Source organism: Scardinius erythrophthalmus (assembly GCF_964197995.2).
Source record: "Scardinius erythrophthalmus genome assembly, chromosome: 2".
Taxonomy (NCBI): domain Eukaryota; kingdom Metazoa; phylum Chordata; class Actinopteri; order Cypriniformes; family Leuciscidae; genus Scardinius; species Scardinius erythrophthalmus.
In genome coordinates this window covers 9,528,627-9,555,704 of record NC_138222.1, presented here as the reverse complement: position 1 = coordinate 9,555,704, position 27,078 = coordinate 9,528,627, and the positions used below count along the sequence as shown (strand labels likewise).

At 36.6% G+C, this 27,078-nt stretch overlaps 1 protein-coding gene across 1 annotated transcript in view; it reads left to right on the top strand.

Moving 5' to 3' along the window:
- The window catches only part of adgra3 (adhesion G protein-coupled receptor A3), a 50,406-nt gene that overhangs the window by 1,184 nt on the left and 22,144 nt on the right, over window positions 1-27,078 (top strand). The window contains exons 2-6 of the mRNA XM_081359286.1: window positions 8,545-8,616; window positions 18,782-18,853; window positions 21,796-21,867; window positions 25,721-25,792; window positions 26,023-26,183. Coding sequence (XP_081215412.1) covers window positions 8,545-8,616; window positions 18,782-18,853; window positions 21,796-21,867; window positions 25,721-25,792; window positions 26,023-26,183 — 449 coding nt within the window. The remainder of the gene's footprint in view (window positions 1-8,544; window positions 8,617-18,781; window positions 18,854-21,795; window positions 21,868-25,720; window positions 25,793-26,022; window positions 26,184-27,078) is intronic.

Here is a 27,078-nt window from a genome sequence, read left to right as displayed (position 1 = left end):
CTGCCATTTGACCTCATGACTTCTTCTGGTCCTTCTGGGAACCTTTTGATAAACGCAACAGTCTTTTTAGTGAGTTTTCACTTAATGAGTGAAATGGGTTTTCAAAAATCATACAGATCAAACTGAGCGGCTTAAATAGTTGTTAAATATTCAAAATATTTCATCCACTGATCATTTGATACTATTTGATACTAGGCTTATTGCCTTTTTTACATTTCTCAAAAGTCTAATAATTTTACTTAAGATTGATTAAAAAATGTTTTTGTGTGATTAAACCTTTTGAAGGACAGTCAATTCAACTATGATTTTCTTTATTGTAATATGATTAAAACAAATAGAGTGAATACAGTCATAAAAGGGAGGTCATCATAACAATAACAGGGCAGGCTACCTTATTAGCAGGGAACACTTATAAAATTGAAATGGTATAGGCCTATTTTACTTAATTTTGTGTAACCTAAATTGTACAAGCTGTACAAATTTGCAAGTGCAATTTTCGCTTTGCATGCCTACTTTAGATATTAGTGAACTGGTATGACCTTTTGCTGTTGTTACTTAAAGGTGCAGTAGGTGGTTCTCCACAGAATTTTTTTTTTGTTCACATCCTTATAGCAATTACCATGTTAAGCGGTTTATATGTATTTTTTGGAAGGTGTAGGACCATAAAATGTTCGTTCAATCATTGCATTCAGTCCAAGAATGGACTTAATGGCAGGCAAACAGTTGTTTACATTCTTTATTGTAGTACTGTTACTTACTGTACTGTAGTTTTCTCACCGGTGAATGACACATGATGTAATCCAATATCGTTGTCTTGTTTCTGGTCTGTGCGCGTTCATGATGTGTTTTGGAGGCGTGACTTTGGATGGCGTTTTGCAGGGAGGGTGGGATCGTATGCTTTCAATGCTAGCAGGCTAAAGTTAGCATTTCCCAAATCACCAATTGCAGACTCCAATCTACAGTCCGATGACCAGAAATTTTCTTCACTGGTTTGGTTCAGATCGGGCAAAAAAAAAACTAGGACTAGTTTGCAAAAGTAGGTTTTTTAAAAAATCGAAAATACTCAATGATATAGGAGACTTGAGCCTGCGACGAACGGTTTAGGAGTTATGAGCCATTACGTACTTTTGATCGCTGTAGCGCCACCATCAGGCTGATTGGGGCGAGCCTTGCTGACATTGTAGATGGGGTGGGTATTACCATCCCTCAAAGTTTCAAGTCTCTGCGACTTACGGTTTGCTCTGCCCGATCACTTTGAGGGGAGAATGCTGATCCTTGGAAACTATTACAATAGGATTGTTCCATCTAGCGCATGAACACACATGAGCTTCCATGTTTATCATATGTGATGCTCTATTCGTGTGTGTCAATCATTGTTTACATGTAAATCCTAAATTAAATTTGTGAATCATATAAAGCAATCATATCTCTTCACAAAGCCGCTCTGTTCATTTGGATTCATTTTACGACGCCTTTACAACCTTTTTGGATCATTTCATTTTTGGTTGTGTGGACGTTCAGTGTAGGGACAGAAACCTCTAAATTTCTGTCAAAGGTGAACCAAAATCTTATGGGTTTAGAATGACCTGAGGGTGAGTAAATGATGACAGAATTAGAAAAATTTGGGTTGCTTTAAAGCTAAAAATATTTGGTAACATTACATGTTATACACTCTACCAGTCAAACGTTTAGACTGAATCTGTTTTTTATAGGATCTTCAGAATAATATATATATATATATATATATATATATATATATATATATATATATATATATATATATATATATATATATATATATTTTTTTTTTTACAGTGGTTTAGTTTTGCCCTGTGCTCTTTCTGTGGCTGGCGGTGCAGCCTTATTAGAGTTTAAACGAAAAGCGGCCCACGTGACTGTGTCTTTCAGAGATGGATATCAAGCATGTCTGAAAGCCTGAATGATGCATTCGTCTTTCTTCATGTGGCTGTGCTGAGTTTGTAAAGAGAGGAAGAACACATGTAAAAACAAAGACTTTGCTCTGGTGAGGGGAAATAAACGCAGTGTTAGTACATACTGTTGAAACCTTGATTTGGTTGTGTAAAAACATTTATTTTTCGACTTTATGCACTGAAATGAATTTTTTTACTGAAACCGAAGTTTTCTTTTAGCTGAAAACCAAAAATAAATGTCGGTAATTGGGTGGTTGAACTCTTTATGCTGCAGGGTGGTGAATTAAACCAGTCATGGTAAAGTTCTTCGGTAACGAGACCCCTCTTAAAATTTCATGAAATAAATTTGACATATTGCGACTCTTGAAATACTTCCACACAGCTGACATGTTTACCTGAAACTTTATCACATTGTGTGCATGAAATAGATGGCGAAACAGTCAAAACATGTCATCGGAGAAGTGTCATTTAAACATCAATGATTTCAGCTCTCCAAAATGTTTTCGGCTGAAACTGTGGGAAAAAAAAAAAATTGTGGCTTTTTCAGACAAATATTTGTATTTTTCCCAAATTTTGGTGCATCACTAATGTAAAGTGGACATTTGATTTAGGAACCCTAGATTGATATTTTAACTCTTTCTCATTATGTTGGTTTGACACATGAATGGCTATTTACACATAGGTTGAGAGTGTTTATGGTTTGCAAATCCAGCAGTCTTGTCGCTTCACATGATGTTTTCTTCACATGGAGGGGTCAACAGTAGTTATTGATGGAATCTTACCTTTTTTTGACCTTCTCTAACCCTGAAAATCAATTACTTTCCTCAACCTGGTGTAGAAAATCCTTTACCTCACACACGGGGTCAGCAGGTTTATTATACCACCCCCTTAACAGGGTGAAAAAAAGCTCCCCATTACAACCTTGTGAAATTAAGCTTTTTGATTGCTCACTTTTCTTTACTGGTGGTGGGTCAGTTGGTTTTAATCCTGTTAAAGTCGACATAAAGAGAAAATTCACCTTCATTCATCTGTTTTCTAAATGCATGTTATAGATCTTACTGTGTGCAATGCATACATGTATGTTTCTTTTCTTTTTTTTCTTTCTTTTTTTTTACGTTTTTGACCTCATAATTGTCAATCAAAATATCCAGTGAAACAACAAACTTCTCTCGGTGATGCAGGTGGTCTTCAGTCATTTCGTCTGCTTACATTTAGTTAATCATTTAGCCCCCATCCTTGCAAACTTGCGTTCATCTGCCTGCGTTTTTGAGTGCTACGCCCACATCTTACAATCCAGTCAACAGCCGATGCATAAAACCAAGTTCCGCCATTCATTATTTTCTTGTTCAATAATTTGTTGTTGGATTTGCGTCACAAAATAGAAAAAAGCTTCTGTTACTACTACTGTTTCATTGTGACTTGTACTTAGAGCTGGAGTTTTTAGAGTTATTCATGCAATGCTGCTTTTTAAATCTTCTGCAAATGGCTTTAGGAAAGTTGTTGAATCTCTGCCCAATGTTGACATTGTTTCTTAGTGCTTGGGATTGGTTTATAGCAATTTCTGTTGTAAGTGGATCATGTTTGTGCAGCTGTCTTTTTATGTGAAGCCAGTCACCGAGATTGTTTCTCTTAGGCAAGTGTTGAAAGCTACACCTGGACTGAGCTGTCCTCCCCAAAGCGCACCTGGTGACTGTAGCAAGGCAGTGTGGGATAGGTTTCAGAAAAGCTTCAAAATATTCCCTAACAGGTTTTTGATTAACTTGGACTTTTTAATGTTTGCAACTACTCAAGTAACAAAGAAATAAAACTATTATGTAATGTTGATGTTTAATTGCTTTATCCTATCCCCGCTTAATATGCAGAGTCAACAATAAGCCATTCATATTCTGATTGCTCTTTAATCACACACTTCACCTTTTAATGTAATTATTTGCGTCTCATGAGACTGAGAAAAAAATTGTCTGTCTGCTTTTTAAAGTTGATTTTAGCCTATTGGTGCACCCATTTTTGCCGTTCTGCAGAGCATATTTCCATATATTATACTGGCTGTTTTAATGTAGTCCAGGTTTTTGATTTTAGGAAGATGTGGTCTTGCAGAAAGAAAAAAAAACTTTTAATTGGAGTAAATGTAAATTGTGCAAGCGTGTTTTGCAGCTCTCTTTGCTTTCCAATGTTGTTATTCGGTCACTAGATCCTGTAGAACCTCAGAAAATCAAGATAAGGTTGTATCTTCACCATCTGTCTCCAGCACTAGCAGACCTGTGGGTGCCTAGCCAGACGCTCATTTAAATGCTAATTGTTAGAACCATTGCAAGTCCCAGACGAGTGGTCATCACCCCAATCACTTGATTTGACCCTGGACAACTGGTCTATACTTCATTCTTACCCACCAGGCATGTCTTATTGGTAGCTAATGTACTGTAAATTCCAATAATTCCAATGATTTTGCTGGCTATGTAAAGTTCAGCAATATTGTGGATATTGTAATTTTGCCGTTAAGTAAGATGTCCATATGGTCCCTCTTTGGATTCTTTCATGTGATTAAATGCGTTAGTAAAAATTGCTGTTTATTATGTTGGTGCATATAAATTAATATATCATTATTCATTTTAGGGCTGCATGATATCGATGCTTAAACGATAGATCACGATATGCGCATCCATGATAGTCAAATCGCAGGATGTGCGATGCCAAGTGTAGGGATCTTTGTTGATACGTGATCCATACGGACCAGGCACCACTGTTCGAAAGGTGCATGATTCTCAGATTAATTGCAAAGTTTAACCATCATCGAGCGAAAGTTGATCATTTTGCACATCTTTTAGTTTAAACATTCCAGCTATTTTGAACCATTCGAGCGCAAGAAGACGCGAAAGTAAAATAAAATCACTGCTGAGTAAAACCAAACCTTGTAGATGCTGTAACTTGTACTTGGGCCCACAAGAGTTGTGTGTCAGACTCAGTAATTCTCCTGGGTTCGTATTGTAATCATGAGGGAGGGGAATCGCTCCCAGCTGGGAGATCGCTGTGCTCATGAATATCATTATCGCTCTCAAATTGATCTTGACAGATCAGAGTCAAAAGGTAGCGTGTGCATGTTTATCCCTACAAACTTCAGAATGTTTTCAAGCATTTTTTGACTGTCTTCTTTTGACAGCTTTGAAATGTACAATTAATGTTGCCCAGAATAAAAATGTAAACAAACACAACTGTAATTGCAGGCAGACGAGAAGTTAATCTGAGAGATATGTAATATGTAAGACTACAGCTACAATTAATGTTCATGATGATTAAACTCTTTCTATAGTTTTATCAACATTTTATTCTTTTGCATAAAACCTCAAGGCTATGTGTGCATTTTTTTTCTGTGTTGTGACTCATTTATAAGTGAAACAGGATATTCAATAATTCAATAATTACTTTGAATAAAACTTAATTTCCAGTTTCAGTTTTCAGCTAATTAAAATGTAATAATCAACACTCAAAAAAACTATATATAAAAAGATTTATATATAAAAATTAAGTTTTTGTCAACTTTTTAAAGGTGTCATATGATGCTTTTTAACCTTTCCTTGTATCTGTTTGTGCATAAAATCTGCAGAGTTACAAAGCTCATAGTCTCCCACAAAAGGATTCATTCTATCTAACAGAGAACACTGATCCAGACCTGCCTAAAACACCTCAATATATTTCCGGATATTACTTCCTCAAACTTCTGTGTGTTTGGATGCAAAAACCAAACTTCTTTGTTTGGCCCTCCAAAAACGGATGAACTTGGGAATCAGAGGTTAAGATTTATTTATAAAGCTGTTGCAGTACAACCCAAAAGTTTGCTTGTGCACAGCGCATTTTACAGAGGGCAGCTTCCTGAACCTGGGAGAGTACAACTCCAGAAATTATACAAAGAGTACTTACCACTAGGGGTGTAACAATATATTGTGTCACAACAAATTGCAATACAAAAATTCAACAATATGTATCTGTATTGTGTATAGTTCACCCAAAATGAAAATTACTGTGAGGAAAAACCTCAAGTTTACAGAGTTTGAATGTCAGTACTACATTAAACTACTATATATAATGTATAATAAGTGATACAAAGTGGCTCAAAGTGATACCGACGACATCATTAACTGTTTACAATTGCTTAAAGCCTTGGAAGCTGACTCGCGATTATGGTTGGCCAAACACCTCAATCGTGTGTCGGAAATGTAACGCCCCTTTACCACAACACAGTGGGTCAGCTGGCCAATCAGAGCACTCCTAGCAGTATTTGTTGTAATGTGTGGAATAATATCTACGTGGTCATTTGGGGTGCGAGTTGCAAATCGATAGGCACGGGCGGATTGCAGGTCTAATAGCCAAGACTATTTTGACTCCATTCGGTACCCACTGATTGTGTTCACGCTAGTCTGAAGACCGTCAAAGGTTTCTAACTACAATGCGATTTGCAGCATCAAGCACAGCGTTTGCACACTGCAACTGAAGTGATTAACCAGTCATTAAGGGAGCACTCTTTGCTTTCTGTATAATATATAATTTGAATAAATGTTTTCTTTAATTTCTTTCATTCTGCTAGTTTCAGGCGAGACAACCGCATTTAAAGTCCCCGTGAACCGGAAGTTGCAACCTTTTCTCCAATAGAGTATTGTGACGCATTTCCAAGTGAAACGGAATATTGAACAGAGGGCGGGGTTTTACTTTAGCGCTCCTCCTCTCCATCTCTCGCTCATAGCAGACTGATGGTTTGAGGGGAGTGGTTAAGCGTTTTCAACTCAAGCCGTCAAACTGACGTCATCAGAGGAGGAAGCGGAAGCAAATGTTCAGATTTTGATTAAAGATTACCACGACAAGCAAATAGTTTTCTGTGTATTAACAAGACTAGAAATGTAAAAAGGGTACATTTTGATTTCGTGACGACTTTAAATGCAGAGTGAATCCACTCAAATATCTCTGATATTATATGACTGTAAAGGCTCATATTTGGCTATATATTAGACATCTAGGCCTCTGTATAGCCTTTTGTGTGATTTATGCACATTTGTTCAAAATGCCCTGTATGGGCAGATTGTCACATGATGTAGGCAAAAGTTTTGCAAACTCGTCATTTTTATTTTTTATTTTTTATTTCCATGTTGGGCAGCGTGACTATTTTTCTTAAATGCATCAACTCAGAATGTATAATGTTGGTTTGATTGCTTGTTACATGGGGAAAAAATATGTAATTGTTGTCTACCTGATGTAGTCTAGATTTACTGCGGGTGTGGGTCAGGTCGCTGTCTTTGTCAATCGGGTCGGTATGGAATTAAGTTAGTGCTGCTGTCGGATAACGGGTTGGGTGTTCTGTTAAGTACTGCAGGTGCGGGTTCACCAAAAAGGACCCTGCTGGACTCTGTTTGATATACCTCTTCCGTAATGCTCTTCACATCTGGAGTTTGAAAATCCACAAGCTCTTAAAGTGAGGAGAGGATTGGAACTGTTTGTGTTCTCAAAGCCAGAAAAATATGTAGGCTGTCTCAGTAGGCCAAGCTTGTAATAAAGTCACCCCTCAGCACCCCATAATAATAACAGTCTGGCCGGGACCTGTGGATAAGGGGTTGTGAGCCTGAGCAACCGCATCCGGTGCAACTGTCCCAAAAACAGCCAACCACAAACGGTTGTGGTGCTTCCTCTGGAATGTACATCACTGTTTATTGCTGAATGACACAAAATGGAGAAGACATGCGGAAGATGTTTTTGCTCCAGAAAGCAAAAACAAACATGATTCAGCAGTGTATTTTATGTAAAATAGATGGCTTTCATTTGAGAAACCTACTTCTAAAGTTAGAGACTTTTGTTTAATTTTGCAGTAATTTCATGTTTCGAAATAAAACCAAGTTAAATGCAATTCATTGTTTATCCATTGCAACTGTTTTCTTTCTTGTATATCACTTGTAAGCTGTGTTTAGCACTGCACCAGTTTACAGCTAAACACATTTTCTGGTGTGTGCCTCAGCAGCCACGAAAGCTCTGCTCCATTGATGGTCTTGTTAGCCAATTGGCCGTCATCAATGTGGAAAATTGAAGCAAGGAGACAACCGATTTTTTTTTTTTTTTTTTTTTTTTTGGATCTGTTCTGTTAGACCGATTCAGAAGTGATCAAATAGGATTCATTGTTTAGCAGACATTTTCATTAGGCCACAAAAGTGAATGTCCTTTGGGTTTAAACTTTTGGTTACCAGTTCAGACCTTTAACTGTTACATTACCATTCCACTTGGTTGTTATGGTAACTTTCCATATCTTTCTGTATCTTCAGCTGTTAGAAGCTTCTTTCTGATGATTAAGAGCTTAGATAGTCTCTTGTATTCTCAGCTGCCTGTGCTTGTATTTGCTAGGCCAATTTCATAAGAAAGCAATATTATGCAATGCAAAAAAATTCCGAGGTACTTTGTCTGAGTCCAAGGTTTTGAGTATGCAATTGATGAAAAATAAAACTTTGAGGATGTTTTCTCATGAACTTGCAAACAAATAACTGTAGATCTAGTTTTACAATTCAGGTTCAAGTAATGTATTTATCTGTGGTCACCTGTTTTTTTTTTTTTTAAATATTAATCTCTTTTGTTTTCTCCCCAGGATTTTGAGTAACAACAAAATCCAGGAACTTCTGAATGGCTCTTTCATTGGTTTGTCATCACTGGAACGACTGTAAGTTCAAAATTCTCTTTATTTGTTAGGCCTATATTAATTGTAGTTCATTTTAGTTTGTTTAATAGGCATATACACTGTACAGGGTTAGTTCACCCAAAAATGACAATTCTGTCATTAATTACTCACCCTCATGTCGTTCCAAATACTTTCATTCATCTTTGGAATACAAATGAAAATCTTTTTGATGAAATCTGAGAGCTTTCTGTCCCTCCGCTTGTCCTTCATTTATGTAATTAATGATAGAATTTTCATATTTGCTTGAACTAATAGATTGTGACAGTTTATTTAAACTGGCGCCCAAACTTAAACTTTAAAATTATGGTGACCACTAGGGGTGCACCGGTTCGTTTTTTTATCATGGTTTTAGGGTCACTGTTTCGGTATAGTTCAGGGAAGTTTCAGTCACTTGGTTTTAGGGTCACTGTTTCGGTATAATGCTGTGTTCAGGGAATAAAGGACTACTGTTAAATAAAAATAATAAAAATAAAAACAAGTAATCAAACTACAAGCTACAGCACAAATAAATACAATAGAGCAAAGATACAAATAAAATGTTTTCAGGTACAGAAATTGAATAAAGTTATCAAATGTAAAACATTGCATAAAATCTTCACTGTGTAAATTTAATAAAGATTAATCATTATTAAAGTTACAAAAGCTATTCAGTCAAGAGCAGTGAGTGATGTCCTTGTCTTTTGTTGTTTGATAAACATTTAAAACACAGACAGCAGGAATATTAGGCTGATGTCACTTTAAGATATAATGCACGGATCCAGTACACTGATACCAGGGGCGTAGCCAGAATTTTATTTTTGGGGGGGCCCAACTTAAAATGAGGGGGCAACTAATATACAGTATAGCCTATATATATAGCCTAGGCTATAGCAGCCTACGACATAGCTCGGCGATTATTATCTTTTACATGAAGTAGGCCTACAAGGGCGATTATAAAAAGTGTCAATGATGTCATCTTACTCCGCAAATAAGAGTTTGGTTCCAAAACGCGATAAACGTTAAATATGTAGGCTATATATTTTTTTTTAGTTCCCCCAAAAATCTGTATTGTAGGCTATCTGGTCGGTGTTGAAATGTCCATTTTTAATTTTACATAAAATGCTATCCGCGCAGTCAGCGCACCATTCCACGCTTTCTAAACCGCAACGGCGGCGCTTTGAACAAACCCGGCATCCCAGTTTTCCTTCTACTTTGTGATCCACAAAAAAATAAAAAATAAATAATAATAATCATTTTGACGGCATTGGTGACCCTGTGGTGGGGAAGAAACGTAAGCCATTGAAATCTAATCATTTAGGCTACTTGAGGAGATTAAGAAGATGACTGAGGGAGGAGGAAAAATCTCGACTGTTGCTTTTTCTCACACGACAGCATCAAACTTCTGTCACGCTGACACTTTAACCCCAGGGGATCTTTTGAAAAACTTTCAATTGTTTTACTCAAAGTCAACAAAAACCGAGCAGGACCAAGCCATTTTACAGCTGATCGCCGTAAAAAAAAGTTCAGGAGGTATTTCTTAGCGATGGTGATTTTAATGTCGGCTATTTTTAGTCCAGTGCCTGTAAGTTATATAAGATTAGTATTGACCAAGTTCAGAGGCTGTCATATGTGGATCAACTTACTTTGTTGTGTATTTCAACAGTTAAAATATGAAAAATAACTTTTATATTGATTCAATGGATTAATTGCATTTTGGGGAAAAAGTGTCATGAATTTATTGCATTTTGGGGGGAAACTAATCCTTTTTTATAATAAATATTTGAAAATCAAAATATGGATTTGAAATTGTTATTATAACCTAAATATGCTATGTGAAAGTTTGAAACAAAAAATAGTGGTTTTAATCTTTCCACTCTCTTGGTAAAGAAAACACATTATTACTCAAAATTAATCATAATGAATTTATCGCGTTTTGAAACCAAACTCTTCATATACAACAGATATAGGCTATACAGGAAATGTGGTCATTCACTGGTTGTGAAGGCGGTTCATCAATTGCAAACAAGTCATTGCGCATTGTGCCGATCTGAGTCGAAGTCTCACCGCTATTCCTGTGCATCCTGTGATGAAATATACGTTTCTGTCTACTAGCCGCTTCACTCGCTGTCGTCTTGTAGTAAGCTGAAGCAAACTCAGATGTAGATAGCTTTTCTCCTTCTCGCTCATCTTTCCGTGCGTAATATTGTACTTTGCACAACGCTGCCATTCACCGCATGAACTCTCACGCGAAGATGACAGCGTAGGTAATGCACAAGTCAAATCAAGTTTGAAAACAGCCGCATTTTACCGCGCAGTATTTTGACCGGTCAATCTATCAGTTAGACTAACACATCAATAATTTCTTATTTTTATTATTTTATTTTAAGCCATCAGAAATCTGAGGGGGCCGGACATATAAATGAGGGGGCCTAGGCCCACCCAGGCCCCCTCGTGGCTACGCCACTGACTGATACTGATATGTTCACTTAAGACATAACCTACTATGTTTGCTAGGATACTCGCCAAGACGGGCTTGTTGACATTGATTTTTGTGTGAATTTGTCCGTTCAAGCGCCAGACTTGGATCAGAGCTCAATATTCGCACGCTCCCTGAGACACGGCTTTCCGTGTTTCGGATGAGTGCGCGCACAAATCTTTTCAGTTCTTTTTCACGTCTTCTTTGAATGTTTAAATTGGCAAGGCTTAAATGAGTTTAGTTTAACCACATAAAATGTGCTGTTCAGGTCTCACCTGCGCTCGCGCTATCAACACGACGATGACGGTGTAAATGACTGGTCATAAAGCATACGGCACTCGCATTGAACAAAGTTTAAGGGAAGCCAGAATGCCTATCCATCGTCAAAAATATCCATTACCCAAACTCTGTCTGTTTTACTCTTTATTTTCAACAAACCATGTAATAAATGCGTCATCAGATTTGAGATGAACTGCAGTGCAAGTGCGTGTCGAACCGTGGGTGGAGAATGGTATAGTTCGAATTATTTATTTTATTTTGTTTTTTTTACCAAAAACTATTACACTGCTAGTGGCCACGCTACAACTTAAGTACATTAAGTACATTTTAGTTTACCATAAATGCTTTTTAGTACAGTCAGAAATTCAAATTAAACGTAATGTAAAAAAAGCTGCCCAACATAGCACATCACAGATAATGTAACATTTACAACAATCACTTCACACATGTGATATTTGAAAATAAATACAAATAGTAAAGTGGCTGGAGCTGCTTTGTCTCCAATGTAGATTTAATGGGAATGTTTATAATGGGATCAATTTAGTTTTTCAGTTTTGGCATTCTGAGTTGTTCTGAAATGCTTATTTGATGTGTACATTAACAGTTCCTTGTTCGAGACCAGCAGTTCTTTTGGGTAAAGTGCAAAGCTGATTGGTTCTTATTCTGTTGTTGACAAGGTGCATGTTGAGAAGCAGAAAGGAACCCCTGATTTTTCTGTTGATGCTGAGGTACCGGTGAAGGATCATGAGGCTGTTGGAGACCTCGAGGAGGTCATGAGGGGGATGGTCAAGTGAAAGTTAATTATAGCTGTTGCCTTCAGGGAGCACGATTGTCTGGTCTTGGCATCAGTTTACTGCTCTGTACTTCCGTTAGGCATTCAGTGTCACTCACTGTAGCAGTGCTGGTCAAATGCTGGCGCGCACAGCTAAATTTAGAGCCAGCCTGTACATTGAAATGCCGTATTTAGTGTTGCTGTTTATGTGTGCACTTCTCCTTGCTTGACTATACATGACCCAGATTTTCAATGACCAGCAGACATGGTCACGGCGTAGGCCTATCACATAACCGGTTTCATTCAAAGAACTGCTGAATAAAGGAATTGACACACTTCGGGTTTAAAAAAATAAAATAAAATTTTAAAGAAAGTATTGATTTATTTGTTCTTGCTCATTTAAGCCTTTTCAATGGGTTTGAATCTGGAAACATGGTAGTTCTTTAGTTTTGTGCTTCATTAAGGGCCAGAAATACACAATGTCATCCTTGAGGGTGTATTTATCATGTCCTTATTCTTGTTAATATTAAAGTTATTTCAGGGTTATTTGTAATTTTCAATTTGAAAATATTTGAAAATGTAATGTATTCCTGTGATGAGACAGCTGTATTTTCAGTATCGTTTCTCCAGTTTTCAGTGTCACATGGTCCTGATTTGCTGCTCAGAAACATTTAGTATTATTATCAATGTTGAAAACAGTTGTGCTGCTGATTTCAACCGTGATGCTATTTCAGGATTTTTTGATGAATATAAAGTTCAAAAGAACAGCATTTATTTAAAAATATTATTAACTGTCTTTTTTGATTAGTTAAGTCAAGTGCATCCTTTACTTTCCAAAAGATAAATCGTACTAACCCCACATTTTTCAACGGTAAGTTTGAATAAAGTATATCTAATTTTTATTGTTTTATTCAACATATTTTCAAAATGAATTAACTCCATTATAAATTCATATTTCTATATAACATAGGCCTAGATATTTTTAAATTTAAAAACAATTTATTTTTATATTTCTACACGTATCCAAAATGGATTTCACTATAAATTCATTCATGAATACATCTCTTTACTCTTAATATTATATTAGCCTTCCATCATTTTTTTTCACTATCTACACTATAAAACATGTTTCATACAAAAGTCGTAAAACCAAATGAAGAGGTCTTGTAGCTTAGCCTTCATCTTAGTTTCTAGCGCTCATTCACCCCCCCCCCCCCGAGTAAGATCTGGGAATCATCTCAGCCAACAAAGAAACAGATGGACTTTCTGCTTGTGTTTTGCCTGAATGCAAAAGAAATTGATGTTTGTTACGGTTGTGATTGTGGTGGAACCATGCGTTCCAGCAACCAGTAAACCTTGTCATCTTGAGAGATGTGTAAACTGAATTGAGAGCTTCCAACTGGACGGTTTCAGCCAGTTGCAAAGCTTCGTCTTGATTCATGAGTGAATCTGTGCACTGTTCTGTTTATAATGTGAGGGAATTCTTCACTCTTTTAATGTTGAGAAAATGATACAGTTCAGGGTATAACTAGCTAAAGCCTTGTCTTTATAACACGTTGGAAGTGTAAACATCTTTGATCTTTGCGTGCTTTAAAAAGCCTGAGGAATTCATCTTCGGCTCTCTTGACGGCACGGCGGGTTTCTGCGTCTGGGCTTTTTGGCACAGTTAACTTCCAGTGCTGCTCCCTGTGTGCCCTCTCTGGCTTTGTTTTCACACTTCTCTCTCGCTCCTATCCCTTCCGCCCAGAGCAGTGCTCTGCTTTTGTCATTCTAATAAATCGAGCTAAAGCCAGAGATGTCAGCAGTCTGATTCACGCAGTATTCTCTGCACTGTGACTCTTTGTCTCTCTCTCTGTGTGTGTGTGTGTGTGTGTGTGTGTGTGTGTGTGTGTGTGTGTGTGTGTGTGTGTGTGTGTGTGTGTACTTTTGAAGACGGAATTGGTAAAAAAAATTTACCTTATTGTTGCAAGATTTTTTTACCTTATTGTTGCAATTAAAGGTATAGTTCACCTAAAAATGAAAACTCCATGTTGTTTCAAACCTGAATTACAACTTTGTTGTAATCTATTGAAAGTGAATGGGGCTATCAAGCCCCAGAATTGCAAAAAGCATCATTAAAATATCTTACAAGTGCTCCATACATCTGGTGCACTATATATGTCTTTTGTTCACTAAAAATCTTGCAGAAGTGGTGATGCTCAATTTGTGAATGAATCATTGTTTTGAAATGATGCAGATCTTTTCAGTGAATCAGTTAATTAAGTTCACAAAACCTGAATGATTTGTTTGTGAATTGGAATGATCACGAACTGACCCAGGGGCCGTTTACACAACACCATTTTTAACTAAAAACTCAATACTTTTTATGCGTTTTGGCCAGTCATTTACACGACAATGGCGTTTTGGGGGTCTGAAAACAAATTTTTGAAAACGGGATTCAAAGTGCAATTTTTTGAAAACGAGACCGTTATTGTCTCCATATAAACTACAAAAACGAGAATTTGTGAAACGGTGACGTCATGCGTATAAAGTGTTCAGTCTATAGGCGTGCAGTGTTTCTTTAAAAAGTGACATCGCCTACTACTGGCCTGGCAACATAATACAGTGTTTTTAATCGTTTTCATGGATCTGTGTGAACAAAGGAAAAAAACATTAAATTTTTGGCACTTTATCGTTGTGAAACTGTACCCTAAATGATTAAGTCCCAGCACTTAGGCTAATTCAACCAAAAATTTATTTTCATTATTTATCCTTATGTTCAAAATCCATAAGACTTTTTTGTTCATCCTCAAAACATAAATTAAGATATTTTTAATGAAACCCGAGATGTTTGTCTATTCATTGAAATTCTATTCACCCAATACTCTGATGCTTCAAAACGTTCATAAAAGAGTTGGAAAATGAGTCCATATGAATCGAGCGATTTAATCCAAGTAGGGGTGTGCGATATCATGAAAGTGTATTTGCATACATTTTAAAGCCTAAATGGTCTGTCATTCTTTTTTCTTTTATATGTAGTTACCTTGTAAGGCTACATTTTTAAAATAGAGAAATGTGTTTAGCTGTACTGCTCTGTCACTTGCAAAATAGTAAAACCAACATGGAGAAATCATGAAATCAGAAATGTTTTTTTTTTCAGAATTTTTTTAATATATTTTTGCCATATCGCCTACCCCTAAATCCAAGTCTTGAGAGGAGTTACGAGTGCTTTTATGTGATGAACGGATGAATCAGGGGTTTATTTGACTATCATTTGACTTTTTGATTAATGCACATCAAATACTGTATGATAAACAGGATAGCTCAAGTGTGTGTGTGTGTGTGTGTGTGTGTCACATGCTAGAACGAACCTCAATGGTGGTGTCAAGAAAGTTTAAACTTTGTTGCGTGGACTTTCAGTGGAGGGACAGAAACTTCTCAGGTTTCATTTAAAAATATTTTAATTTGTGTTTGAAGATGAATGAAAGTCTTATGGGTTTGTAACGACACAGAGTAAATTGACAGAATTGAAATTTTTGGGTGAACTATCACTTTAACAAGTCACTGATTTCAGTCTTTTCATCCACACAGAGCTATCATATGACTTACAAAGACTTGCATTAACTTAATTTTATGATGCTTGATTTATTCTGACGATTTATTTCTTTAATAAAAAAATATTGTTTCAGGCAATGGCGATAAGCCAGCATATTTGTGTTGAAATTTGACTAGACATACATTTTGAAAATGTCAAATGTTTTTCTTTTTTAAAAGCCTGTTCTAATGTATCCTGAAAAATTGCTGAAAAGCATTGAGTTTGAGCCTTCCGTTTTCCCCCTTTTCCCCTCTCACTCCCCCGACCCATTTGCAAAGGTTATGAGCAGTGCCACTGGAACGCGTGTTTGCCTTTCCACTCCAGAGAACTGCCCACTGTGACCTAAAGCCCTGCCAGCTCTTCTCTGTAGAAGTGTTCTCTCACAGAAAGAAAAAAGCTTTTCCATGTGCTATTCCACGTTTGCTTGACATTAAACCTTTCTTCTGTATCCGTTTCAGAAAAAATTCTTAATCAAGAATGGCATGTCTTAGAGATTCTGTTGATCAGAGAATAACAGCTTACAGGTTTAGAATATCAGGGCTTAAATCCACAGTAAGGACCTTTTCCCATCACATGTGCACTTCAATAAGCCGAAGAATGACTCACTATATTATGGAAGCTTGTTTCCGCAAAATAAAAAAATGTATATGATAATTGTGACTTTTTATCTCACAATTGCGAGTTTACATCTTGCAATTCTGACTTTATTTCTCAGAATTGCGAGATACAAAGTCAGAATTGCGTGAAATAAAGTCGCAATTGCGTGTTATAAAGTCAGAATTGCGAGATATAAAGTCGCAATTGCGTGTTATAAAGTCAGAATTCTGACTTTTTTTCTCGCAATTGCGACTTTATATCACGCAATTCTGACTTTATAATACGCAATTGGGAGATATAAAGTCAGAATTGTGAGATTAACTATTCTGAGGTAAAAAAAAAAAAGTCCGTCTTTTTCCCCCCCTTAGAATTGGACTTTATATCTCACAATTGTGAGTTTATATCTCACAATTCTGAGAAAATATGTCAGAATTGCGAGATATAAACTGACTTCTGACTTTATAACACGCAATTGCGACTTTATATCTCGCAATTCTTACTTTGTATCTCGCAATTCTGACTTTGTATCTCAGAATTACGAGATACAAAGTCAGAATTGCGTGAAATAAAGTCGCAATTGCGTGTTATAAAGTCAGAATTGCGTGATATAAAGTCGCAATTGCGAGAAAAAAAGTCACAATTATCATTTAAATGTTTTTATTTTGTGGTGGAAACAAGCTTCCATACTATATTGATATGAACTATTGTTGTCTAGAAAGCTTCATTCATAATGTTTCCTGTCCACAAAACTGTCCAGGTGTTTCACTGCTCTCACAGTTGACTGCCACTGCCTTTGTTCTGACAGCATCCCTTTATTAACAAATGCTTTGTGGTTTGATTTGAACTGGTAGAAGATTGTAAGAATGTAAATTGATTTTCCCCCACCTCTATTATCAATGTTGAAAACAGTTGTGCTGCTTAATATTTTGGTAGAAATCGTGATACATTTTTAAATGTTGTTCTTCTTCCAGAAATCTTATAAACATTGATATGACCTTAGTCTACCTTCTCTTTCTTGCCGTATTGTGTGTTGTGTGCTCCTCTATTCCACTCTCAAACCACAAATGGCACGACATCAAAGAGGCTTGCATGGTTAGTCCGCCTTTGACGCAGGAACTCTGTGATGATGTTTTGAACATTGCTGGCTGACTAGCGCAGGTGTGGGCTCTGGTATCAGTGACGGTAGCCTTTGAACTTACCCGCCCTTTGTCGGATTCTGGAATTGTTGCACGCTCACTCATTTAATGTTCGGTCAGTGGTGCTGCTGATGGCACTAGTTTAAAGTCCCCATGAAATCAAAATTTAGTTTTTTTGGCTTTTAGTATGAATGTGCATGTTCAAAAACTCGCATTTATTAGATACAAGTGTTCAAAACTTAGTTTCTCACTTCTGCCAATATAGACAAAGGATTTTGATGACATCACTCTGCATTTCATCTTCTTATCAGATTTTCTGTCAAATCAAATGCTCCCGAAAATCTGAAGCGTCCCGCCCCCGGTACTATAAATAAACACTGAAGCTGCGGTTGAAATCGGTCACTTGTTCACACAATTACTATTTTCTACATGGTGAATGACACATAATGCACTATATAGGGGATATAGAACGATTCAGACGGTGTAAATATGCTTTCCATTGGGGCGAATGTGGTGTTAAGCAAACCGCCACTGCGTGCACACAGTCTGCTCCGGTCCAGAGACACAATACCACAGATCATATGCGCGAGTCTGTGCAGACCACCAAAGGTATCGGATACATTTGAATTCTACACAGAATGCTATATTTTAAAGCGATGGAGCAGATTGGGAGGAGAAACGGTTAGACTCTTCATTAGAAGCAGGAATCTATTAGACTGTGGCTGTCAAATGCGGCTTTGATGAGCTCAACAGCTGATTGGCCGAATCAAAACACGTTTGGCTATTTAAAAAAGGGGGAGGAGCTGTTTGATATGTCCCGCCCTATCTTCCTGTTTCAGTGGAAATTGCGTCAACGCATTGCATAATGCTGGATGTCTCAAGGCACTTAATGAGCCTTTAAGCACTAGACGTCAGTCAGTTTCTGCTATAGCCATTGTACAGTGGTCGTTTACAGTCAATTCCTATAATTGATGCATAATATAGTGCAGTACATCAGGATATTATTGAATTACCTAAATGGATTCATTTTGCATATTGAATTATTACGTTTGAAGAGGTTCCAAATCCAATCCTCATGTTATGTTACACTGCCAAATAAGAGAGACTTATTAAGGGGTGTGCATTGACTTATGGCTTGATGGCTACGGCACGTCAAGCATCAAAAGGTTTGAGTGTTATACCCACTGGCATGTTTTCTGAGTTTTGAATAACCTGTTATTATAGGGTTGGGTTGGCTCAGTTTAGCTCATGTTTGAAATTAACTAAAGGCCTTTTTCTTTTTTTTTTTAAGTGTTTGATAACGTTCACTGCCTAAAACTGTTTTATCTTCGCAGGGACATAAAGAACAACATAATCACACATATTGAACCAGGAGCTTTTTATGGACTTTTCGCCCTCAAACGACTGTAAGTATCATTCTGTCTTTCTAGAGTGTAAAATGTGTTGATGACAACAGGGTTATTGTAGTTGGCAAAAACCAACACCGTAAAAAAACATATTTGTTACTTGAAATCAAATCAACTTTAAAGGTGCTGTATGTACAGAATGTACTTTTTTTTTTTTTTTTTTTTTTTTTTTACTGTACTAAAGCATAAAAATACCATAGTATGTTATATTTAGAAAACATGCCAAGTTCACATACTTGTTTCTCTGAAAACCAGTGCTATAGAGCTGCACGATTCTGGATAAATTGAGATTCATGATTTTTTTTTTTTATTGAAATAGAGATCACGATTCTCCCACGTTTCTGAACAGACAAAATAACATGTAATTTACTCTGACAAATGTTAACTGCCGCAGTCTATTTAAAATGTTTAATGAATCCGAATGAATTATTTTGAACCCTTTCCCCGTCAGCATTTAAAAAAAAATAGTTGCCAGCCACCACCAGCATTTTTGACCATTTTCACAATTTTCATGGTTCCCAGAATATTTAGTTGTATGAATATCTGAACATGCAAAATATAAAAAGAAAGAACCTCAAAGAAAGAAAGAGCCTCTGCTTAAAAAAAAGAAAGAATTATAATTATAAATCATTTTTATCTAGACATCAAGAGCTGTATTAGTATCAGTGATACTGACCATCATTCATAAAAAGATGCCAATAAACAAGTATTTATAATATACTATCTTTATGTTGTCTCTACATTAATTTGGAGATTAACTGTGCAATTATTACATTATAAAATATATAAACTAAATATAAACCTATAAAAGCATAAAAGTGTTTTTAATTGCGATTAATCGTGATTAATCACAGAAAAAAATTATTAATCGAGTACATTTTTCTATTGATTAACACCACTTTTTTTATTCATTTTTATATTTATTTGAATTTTTTTAGCTAGTTGCCAAGATAACTTTTCATTTACAAAAACACGACAAAATTTGTATAACTTGAACTAAAATTCAAATGAAAACATTGAAACATATAAAAATAAACAAATTCAGAATATTAATAAAAACGATAATAGTATCTCAGTGATACTAAAATAAATCTGATTGACACCTCTCTTGCAGAAATGCTCTGATTCGAGTAAAAACAGTTTCACTGTTGGGTGTGTGTAACCACGGAAATAAGACTTCATCTTTCTGCAGTTCTTCACTCCAGATGGACAATGTCCAGACAGCACTCTGCACAGCATGACTGATGCTATCTTCTTGTAGCCTGTGTGTGTGTGTGTGTGTGTGTGTGTGTGTGTGTGTGTGTGTGTGTGTGTGTGTGTGTGTGTGTGTGTGTGTGTGTGTGTGTGTGTGTTGAGAGACTTGGAGAAAGAAAGGAGAGTTTGTTCCTTGTTTTGTGCAGAGTGAAGTATGTACATGTGGTGAGTGTTCGGCTATATACGTTCTTTAGACACACACTCAGAGGGTTTGTGTGTATGGCGTGGCTGTGTAATATGACTCACTTCTTGCCAATATAAACTGCTCTTTGGCTGGCTGAATGGAGAAGTATGCAGCTCTCCTGAAAAAGAATAGCTGTCTTCCGAACTTTTGAGAGAGTGTTCAAGATGAATTTTCACAGTTTTATAACCCTAGTTACTTTGCCAGCTTCAGAGAAGAAAAGTGTCCTGAACTTTAAAAAGAAATGGCTGATGCTAATTAGAAAATGTATTCATTATTATCTTAAAAACTAAATATTGTGTGAGATGATATCTAAAAGTATTCTCTTAAAAGACATTTTTGTCATCATTTTTATTAAACTGTAAAAAAATATATATTCATAACTGAACAAAGAACAGATATCAAGAATTATTCTTTAAAAAGAAACATGTAATATTATCTGTTATATTTAATAATATTACATATATTTCATACTAAGATTTATGCCTAATCTTTCTATTATCATTCTGCAATGTTAACTGTGCAACTTCTCAATTGTACACAGGACCCCATCACATATTGATGTGCTTTTTGATGTTGACAGGAAGCTTGGATAAATCAAAGTGCTATAGTTTTTTTTATGTCTCATGCTTGTATGTCTGAAAAATGTGGCTTGACATTAAAGTGAGTGATTAGATGGGGTTTAGAGACCTTTGCCAAAAACATGTTGTGTCGTGTACGAAGACTGGGACGACTGCTAGATTGACATTTATTGGTTATGTTTTGTCTGGGATGTAATGGTAGTTTGGCTGTCAATATTGTATACATATAGGCACTAGCAGGATGAGATCATTTCCTAATTGGTGTTTGGTGAGGTGAATATTTTATGTTTTTAGAAGTGTATGTTTTATGTTTTGCTTTATTAAAAGCAGTTATGAGGCTGTATGAATGCTCTTTCACTCCAAGATCAGTGTTATTGTAAGCTAAAACTATTAAAAATTGTTTTCATTATTCAAAAAACATCTGAAATAAATAAATAGAAATATTTAAATTACAGAACCACATAAAATTACTAAAAATGTAATTAGTAACAAAAATACAAGCTAATTCAAGATATATCACACTTTAATAATATATAATAATTATGCATATAATACTGTAATGTTATATAAACTAAATACTAAAATAACACTGATCAAGACCAGTGTGGAACTGATGGGATCAGTTATGGAGTCATTTAGAGCTAAAAAAAAAAATAAAAAATTCTGTGCCAATTTCTAAATGTAAAAATATTATTGTGTGCGTATCAATCAATGGGAAAAAACACTCATTTACAGCTACAATAGGTATTCAGAGAATAAAAATACTTGATGTTGCAAATTGTATGTGGTTGTATGTATTTGATGTTTCAATTAAAATGATGTTGTAAAATGTTTTATGTTTTCACAAACCCAGGTAAGAAATTATAAATAATATTGCCTTTACAAGTTACCAAACAACACTTTCTCCTATCTTTTGTACCTTGCAGAGACTTGTCCAAAAATCTGATCGGCTGCCTCCATGTGGATGTGTTTAAAGGTCTCACAAACCTTGTTAAACTGTAAGTCATGTTTTTGTTACTACTCTGAACCTAAAGAAATTGTTTTCAAACTTAAATCAATATAATTATATTTAATTAAATGAATTAAATTTAATAGAAATATGGGTTATTCATGGTCACATGCTTTTAGTGTAAAATTAATCTAATACACATTTCACCCCCTTTAATATATAATACACTGAGCCAAAACATTTTGGCCACAGAAGCAGACATTTTTGATAATTTCCTATCAAGGCCACATATTAAATATTGAGTATATTAGATGGTAAGTCAGTTTTCATAATCAACGTGTTGGATGCAGCACAAATGGGCTGGAATAAAGATCTGAGCGACTTAGTCATCTGGCCATAACAATTTGGCCCTTGTCAGTGTCAGAGTATCATTGAAACAGCAAGGATTGTGGGTTGCTCCTAGTCAGCAGTGGTGAGAATTTACCAACAGTGGTCCAAGGAGGGACAAACCACAAACCGGCGACGGCGTGTTGGGCGCCCAGGGCTCATTGATGCACTAGGGTAACGAAGGCTATCCCGTCTGGTCCTAGCCAAAAGAAGGTCTACTGTGGCACAAGTCACACAAAATTGCACTCTATGTATGGGGCTGCATAGCCTCAGACCAATCAGAGTGCCTATGATGACCCCTGACCACCGTCAAAAGCACCAACAAATGAGCCCAGGAGTGTCGGAACTGGTCCTTGGAGCATTGGAAGAAGGTTGTTTGGTCCAGTGAGTACCATTTTCCTTTACATCACGTAGACAGCCAGGTACACCCCTTCATGATGATGTCTTCCCTGGTGAAAGTGGTCACTTTCAGGAGGATAAATCACTCTGGCACACTGCACTTATGTGTTTGAGGAGCATGATGAAGAGTTCAAGGTGTTGCCCTGACCTCCAAATTCCCCAGATCTCAATCTTGATTGAGCACCTGTAGGATGTTCTGGTCCAACAATTCTGATCCATGTTGGCTCCACCTCACAACTTTACAGGATTTGAAGGAACTGTTGCTAACGTCTTGGTGCCAGATACCACAGGACACCTTTAGGGGTCTTGCAGAGTACATGCTTTGGTGAGTTGGCACTGTTTTGGTAGCACACGGAGGATCAACAGCATATTAGGCAGGGGGTCATAATGTTTTGGCTCATCCGTGTATAATCCATCTCATAATGCGAATTTAACGTGTTTATCCATTTATCTGTCTGTCCATCTATCCATCTACAGTCTGTTTATATGCAGATATTTTTATTAGATTGTGATGAGAACGCAAATGTCATTGGTGGTGTTTGGCTGAGATTCATTAGCCTAATTACCCTTCACAGAATTCTGAAACTCCTAACAGATGTTGTTAGATGAGCGTGTTAACGTTGACTTCCCATGGGTGTAGCGACAGCTGCAGGTGTAACAGTGAGCATCGTCTTCACCAGGTGAAGGTGAAGATTATAATTTATCCAGTCATTTCAATTAAGACAGCAGTTGAAGCACTGAACAGATTTCATCCCAAACAGATGTGATGTCAAGGGTATACAGGAAAAAAAAAACTGTTTGTAATGAGGCTTTTTAGTTTAACATGTTAATGGATCCCACTTGCATGAATTGGACTATTATTACAGTTAAGTTTTTTTTTTTTTTTTTTTTTTTTTTTTTAAACAGCAGATATGACCTTTGTCACATCAGAAAGTGTTGTTCATTAGATATTTAAATAATTTAGCACAATCTTCACAGACTCTGTTGCAATGTTGCAATCATAATAATAGTTGTAACAATATTCCATTTTATTCATCATTCAAGATACTTAAAGGTAGCCTTGGTGCCAGCCAAGCCAGGGAAGTTCGGTCTGGACTTGATCCGTTGTGGAGCAACTATGCTCGAACCAGAGCTGTTCAGACCAATCAAATTGTCAGGGTGGGCTTTATACGATGATGGACAGATGATCAACAGTAACATAATCATCCACGTCACCAAAGAGCGCTTGGGTTGAATTCGTTTACAAAGATGGCTGCCACTGGAGAATTGAGATGTGTAGATTCCGCCATCGCGTCTGTTATAGATGATATCAACGACAGCGCATTCATTTTAAAAGAGGAACAGAGAACCGCGATAAAGTCATTTGTCGATCGGAAAGATGAATGAAGAACATGCGTCACTTACTCCATTGCTCTGATTGGTTGTAGGTCTATCCAATTGAGTGCAGAGGCTTTTTCTTTCCTGGTTCGGTTGAAACACGCCTCGTAATCACAACCCAATGGAGCAGTATCAGACTCACATTCTGACTAGAATCTGAATATGAAGACGTCAGGCTAACTTAAAGGGATAGTTCACCCAAAAATAAAAAAATTTGATTTACCCTTGATTTACTCACCCTGAAGCGCAAGTAGCGTAAGCTTTGACGCCTCTCGCGGTTTAAACAAACAGGGCTGGGCAACCGCGTTCGTCATTATGTTGTGCGTCAATTTCAAGTGTTACTCTTTTGGCTTAAGTCGACTTGGGTTCGGCCGTCTGCCGGAAGCTAGTTACTTTAGTCGATAAAGTTTTAAATACGGATATTTTTCTTACACGAATGAATCGCTTCACTTCAGAAGGCCTTTATTAACCCCCCGGAGTCGTTTCGAGCACTTTTATCAGGGATGGATAGGCTTTGATGGACTTCCAAAAAATATACCCATTGACTCACATTATAGAGCTAGGAAGAGCCAGGAAATTTTTAATATGACTCCGATTGTATTCGTCTGAAAGAAGAATGTCATATACACTTAGGATGGCTTCAGGGTGAGTAAATCATGGGCAAATTTTTCATTTTTGGGTGAACTATCCCTTTAAAGGTGCTAAGGGTGTGTAAGGGGCGTGTCCACTCATGATGGGCGAGGAGAGAGTGAGCAAAAAAAGCACTTTCGTTGTTCGGCCGAATAAGTAAAAATATCTAATAAATTTTGCCGAACAATGACGTTTTTGATGATGCGCTCAAATAGTTACCAGCGTAGAGTGAGAGGCGTGCGCTTTATAAATGCAGCAAACATGTCGGCGGTGTGGAGAAATGATCCAGGCCAAGTTGGATTTGGGAAAGCCGGTAGGTGATGGAGATGGCCAAGTGATGCACAGCGCAGGAGATGAAAACAGCGCAGAGAGAAAACCGGCTCGTACTACAGATGAGCCACGCACCGTCTCGCTGTCTGACATGTTCGATGAGATCCTCCAAGAGAATAACCCATTTGCAAGACAGAGGACAAGTTCAACCGCCCAACAGTTGGTTGGTTCTCTCTCAGTTAGATGGTTCTCTCTCAGAATCCCCACCCCCAGGAGCAATAACCCTCTTGTGTTTTGTTTAATTTGTTGTGGGTTCATCCACATTTGTTGCACTTTTCAATGCACTTTTTGATGAAAAAAAATGCGAAACACCGCGTTCGGTATTCGGCCTTCGACCAAGCGTTTCATTATTATTTGGCTTCGGCTTCGGCCAAGAATTTTAATTTCGTTGCATCCCTAAGGATTATGATCAGGCAAGAGCTTTAGGACCCGCATTAATATTAGAAAAGCGACCAAAAGACCAAAGCGAAAAGGCATGAAAACAGACGCAGAGGTTGTTTCTGCTCCATATGCGAGTAATATTGGTTTTGCTATGTTTCACAGAACCAAGATATTCTGTTGTTGTAATGTTAGCTGTAGTAACAGGACAGTTTTGAGTGTCATTGTTTGTCTGGAGCTTGTTTTTCTTTTTGTCATCTTTGCTTATTTTTTTGTTTGTTTGGGTTGATTTCAACAGTGTTTCTCAGAAATCTCAATCTAAAACAACTATGACTTATGATGGTAACATCAGTTTCTTTAGGATGGTATATTTGCTAATTACCGCCCCATTTCCGTTGTAGTAACCTTTCGGAGAACAAGTTTTCTTCACTTTCTCAAGGGATCTTCGACAGCCTTGGCTCTCTGAAAATACTGTAAGTGTTTTGTTGTACTTTGCATAATTTGCACATGTTAAAATTGCAGCTTATTAGTGCTTGTTCACAAACTTCATATTCATTAACTTAAACTCAGACCCCAGTCTAAATGTAATGCATTTGTTGACCCACACTCTGTAGAAAGGAATGTTCTTATGATATTATCTAAAGATGTTTGGCTCTGATGTAGTTTTTACAATAATTTCTGAACATGCTGTATACATTCTTAGGGAGTTTGACAGCCCATATCTTCTGTGTGACTGTAACCTGCAATGGTTGGTGGTCTGGATCAAAGATAAGGCGGTAGGGGTGAAGGAAACTCACTGCTCGTTCCCTCGCTCCCTACAGGGTCAGCTAATAACCTCGCTCAGGCCTGAAACGCTCACCTGTGGTAAGAATACACTTCAACATTTGTTTTGTCATGTTGGAGACGTTACACCGATTTCTGTTGTATTTATACTGAACTAATGATGTTTTCTAACCCTCAAACAAATATTTAAATTTTGATAGATAGATAGATAGATAGATAGATAGATAGATAGATAGATAGATAGATAGATAGATAGATAGATAGATAGATAGATAGATAGATAGATAGATAGATAGATAGATAGATATGTATATATTTTTTATTTATTTAAATGTAAATGCATTTATTAATAACAAGTAATTTATTTAAATATATTAAATTATTAAGATTTGTCCTAGCTATCAGTGTTATTTTATTGTTATTAATATACTATTAGTGTTTATTAATATTTGTAATTTGCTGGTTGTGTATGTACATTTGTTTATACTTTGTGTTTGTATAGTTAGTTGGAAAGGTAACGTTTCTGATTTTCATTTAGGGTTTTCACCCATTTTTTATTTTTTTATATATATTTAAAGTTTTAGCTTTATTTCAATTAAAGGTTTTCAACAATTTTAAATAGTTTTAGGTTTAGTTATGAATAACAGCACTGCTAACAATGTAGGTTAAGTGCATCCCTCCTTAAGTGCCTTATTTTGTTATATTTTAATGACGTTGTGCTGCATGAAGTCAGCTTTTCATGACCTTTGACATATTGCACATTAGGTACCTTATCTGTATTCTAAGATAAGCTGATAAAGAAAAATTACACTGTTGCTAATAATTTAATCAAATGTCCCAAAACCAATGATTTTCTGTTCTTTTACTAACACACTCTCCTACACCAAAAGCAAAGTAATCCTGTTATAAAAGATCTTCAGCCTTGGTTCAGGCCTCCCATTTATGTTTATTTTGGACTTTCTAACCATAGCTTGTG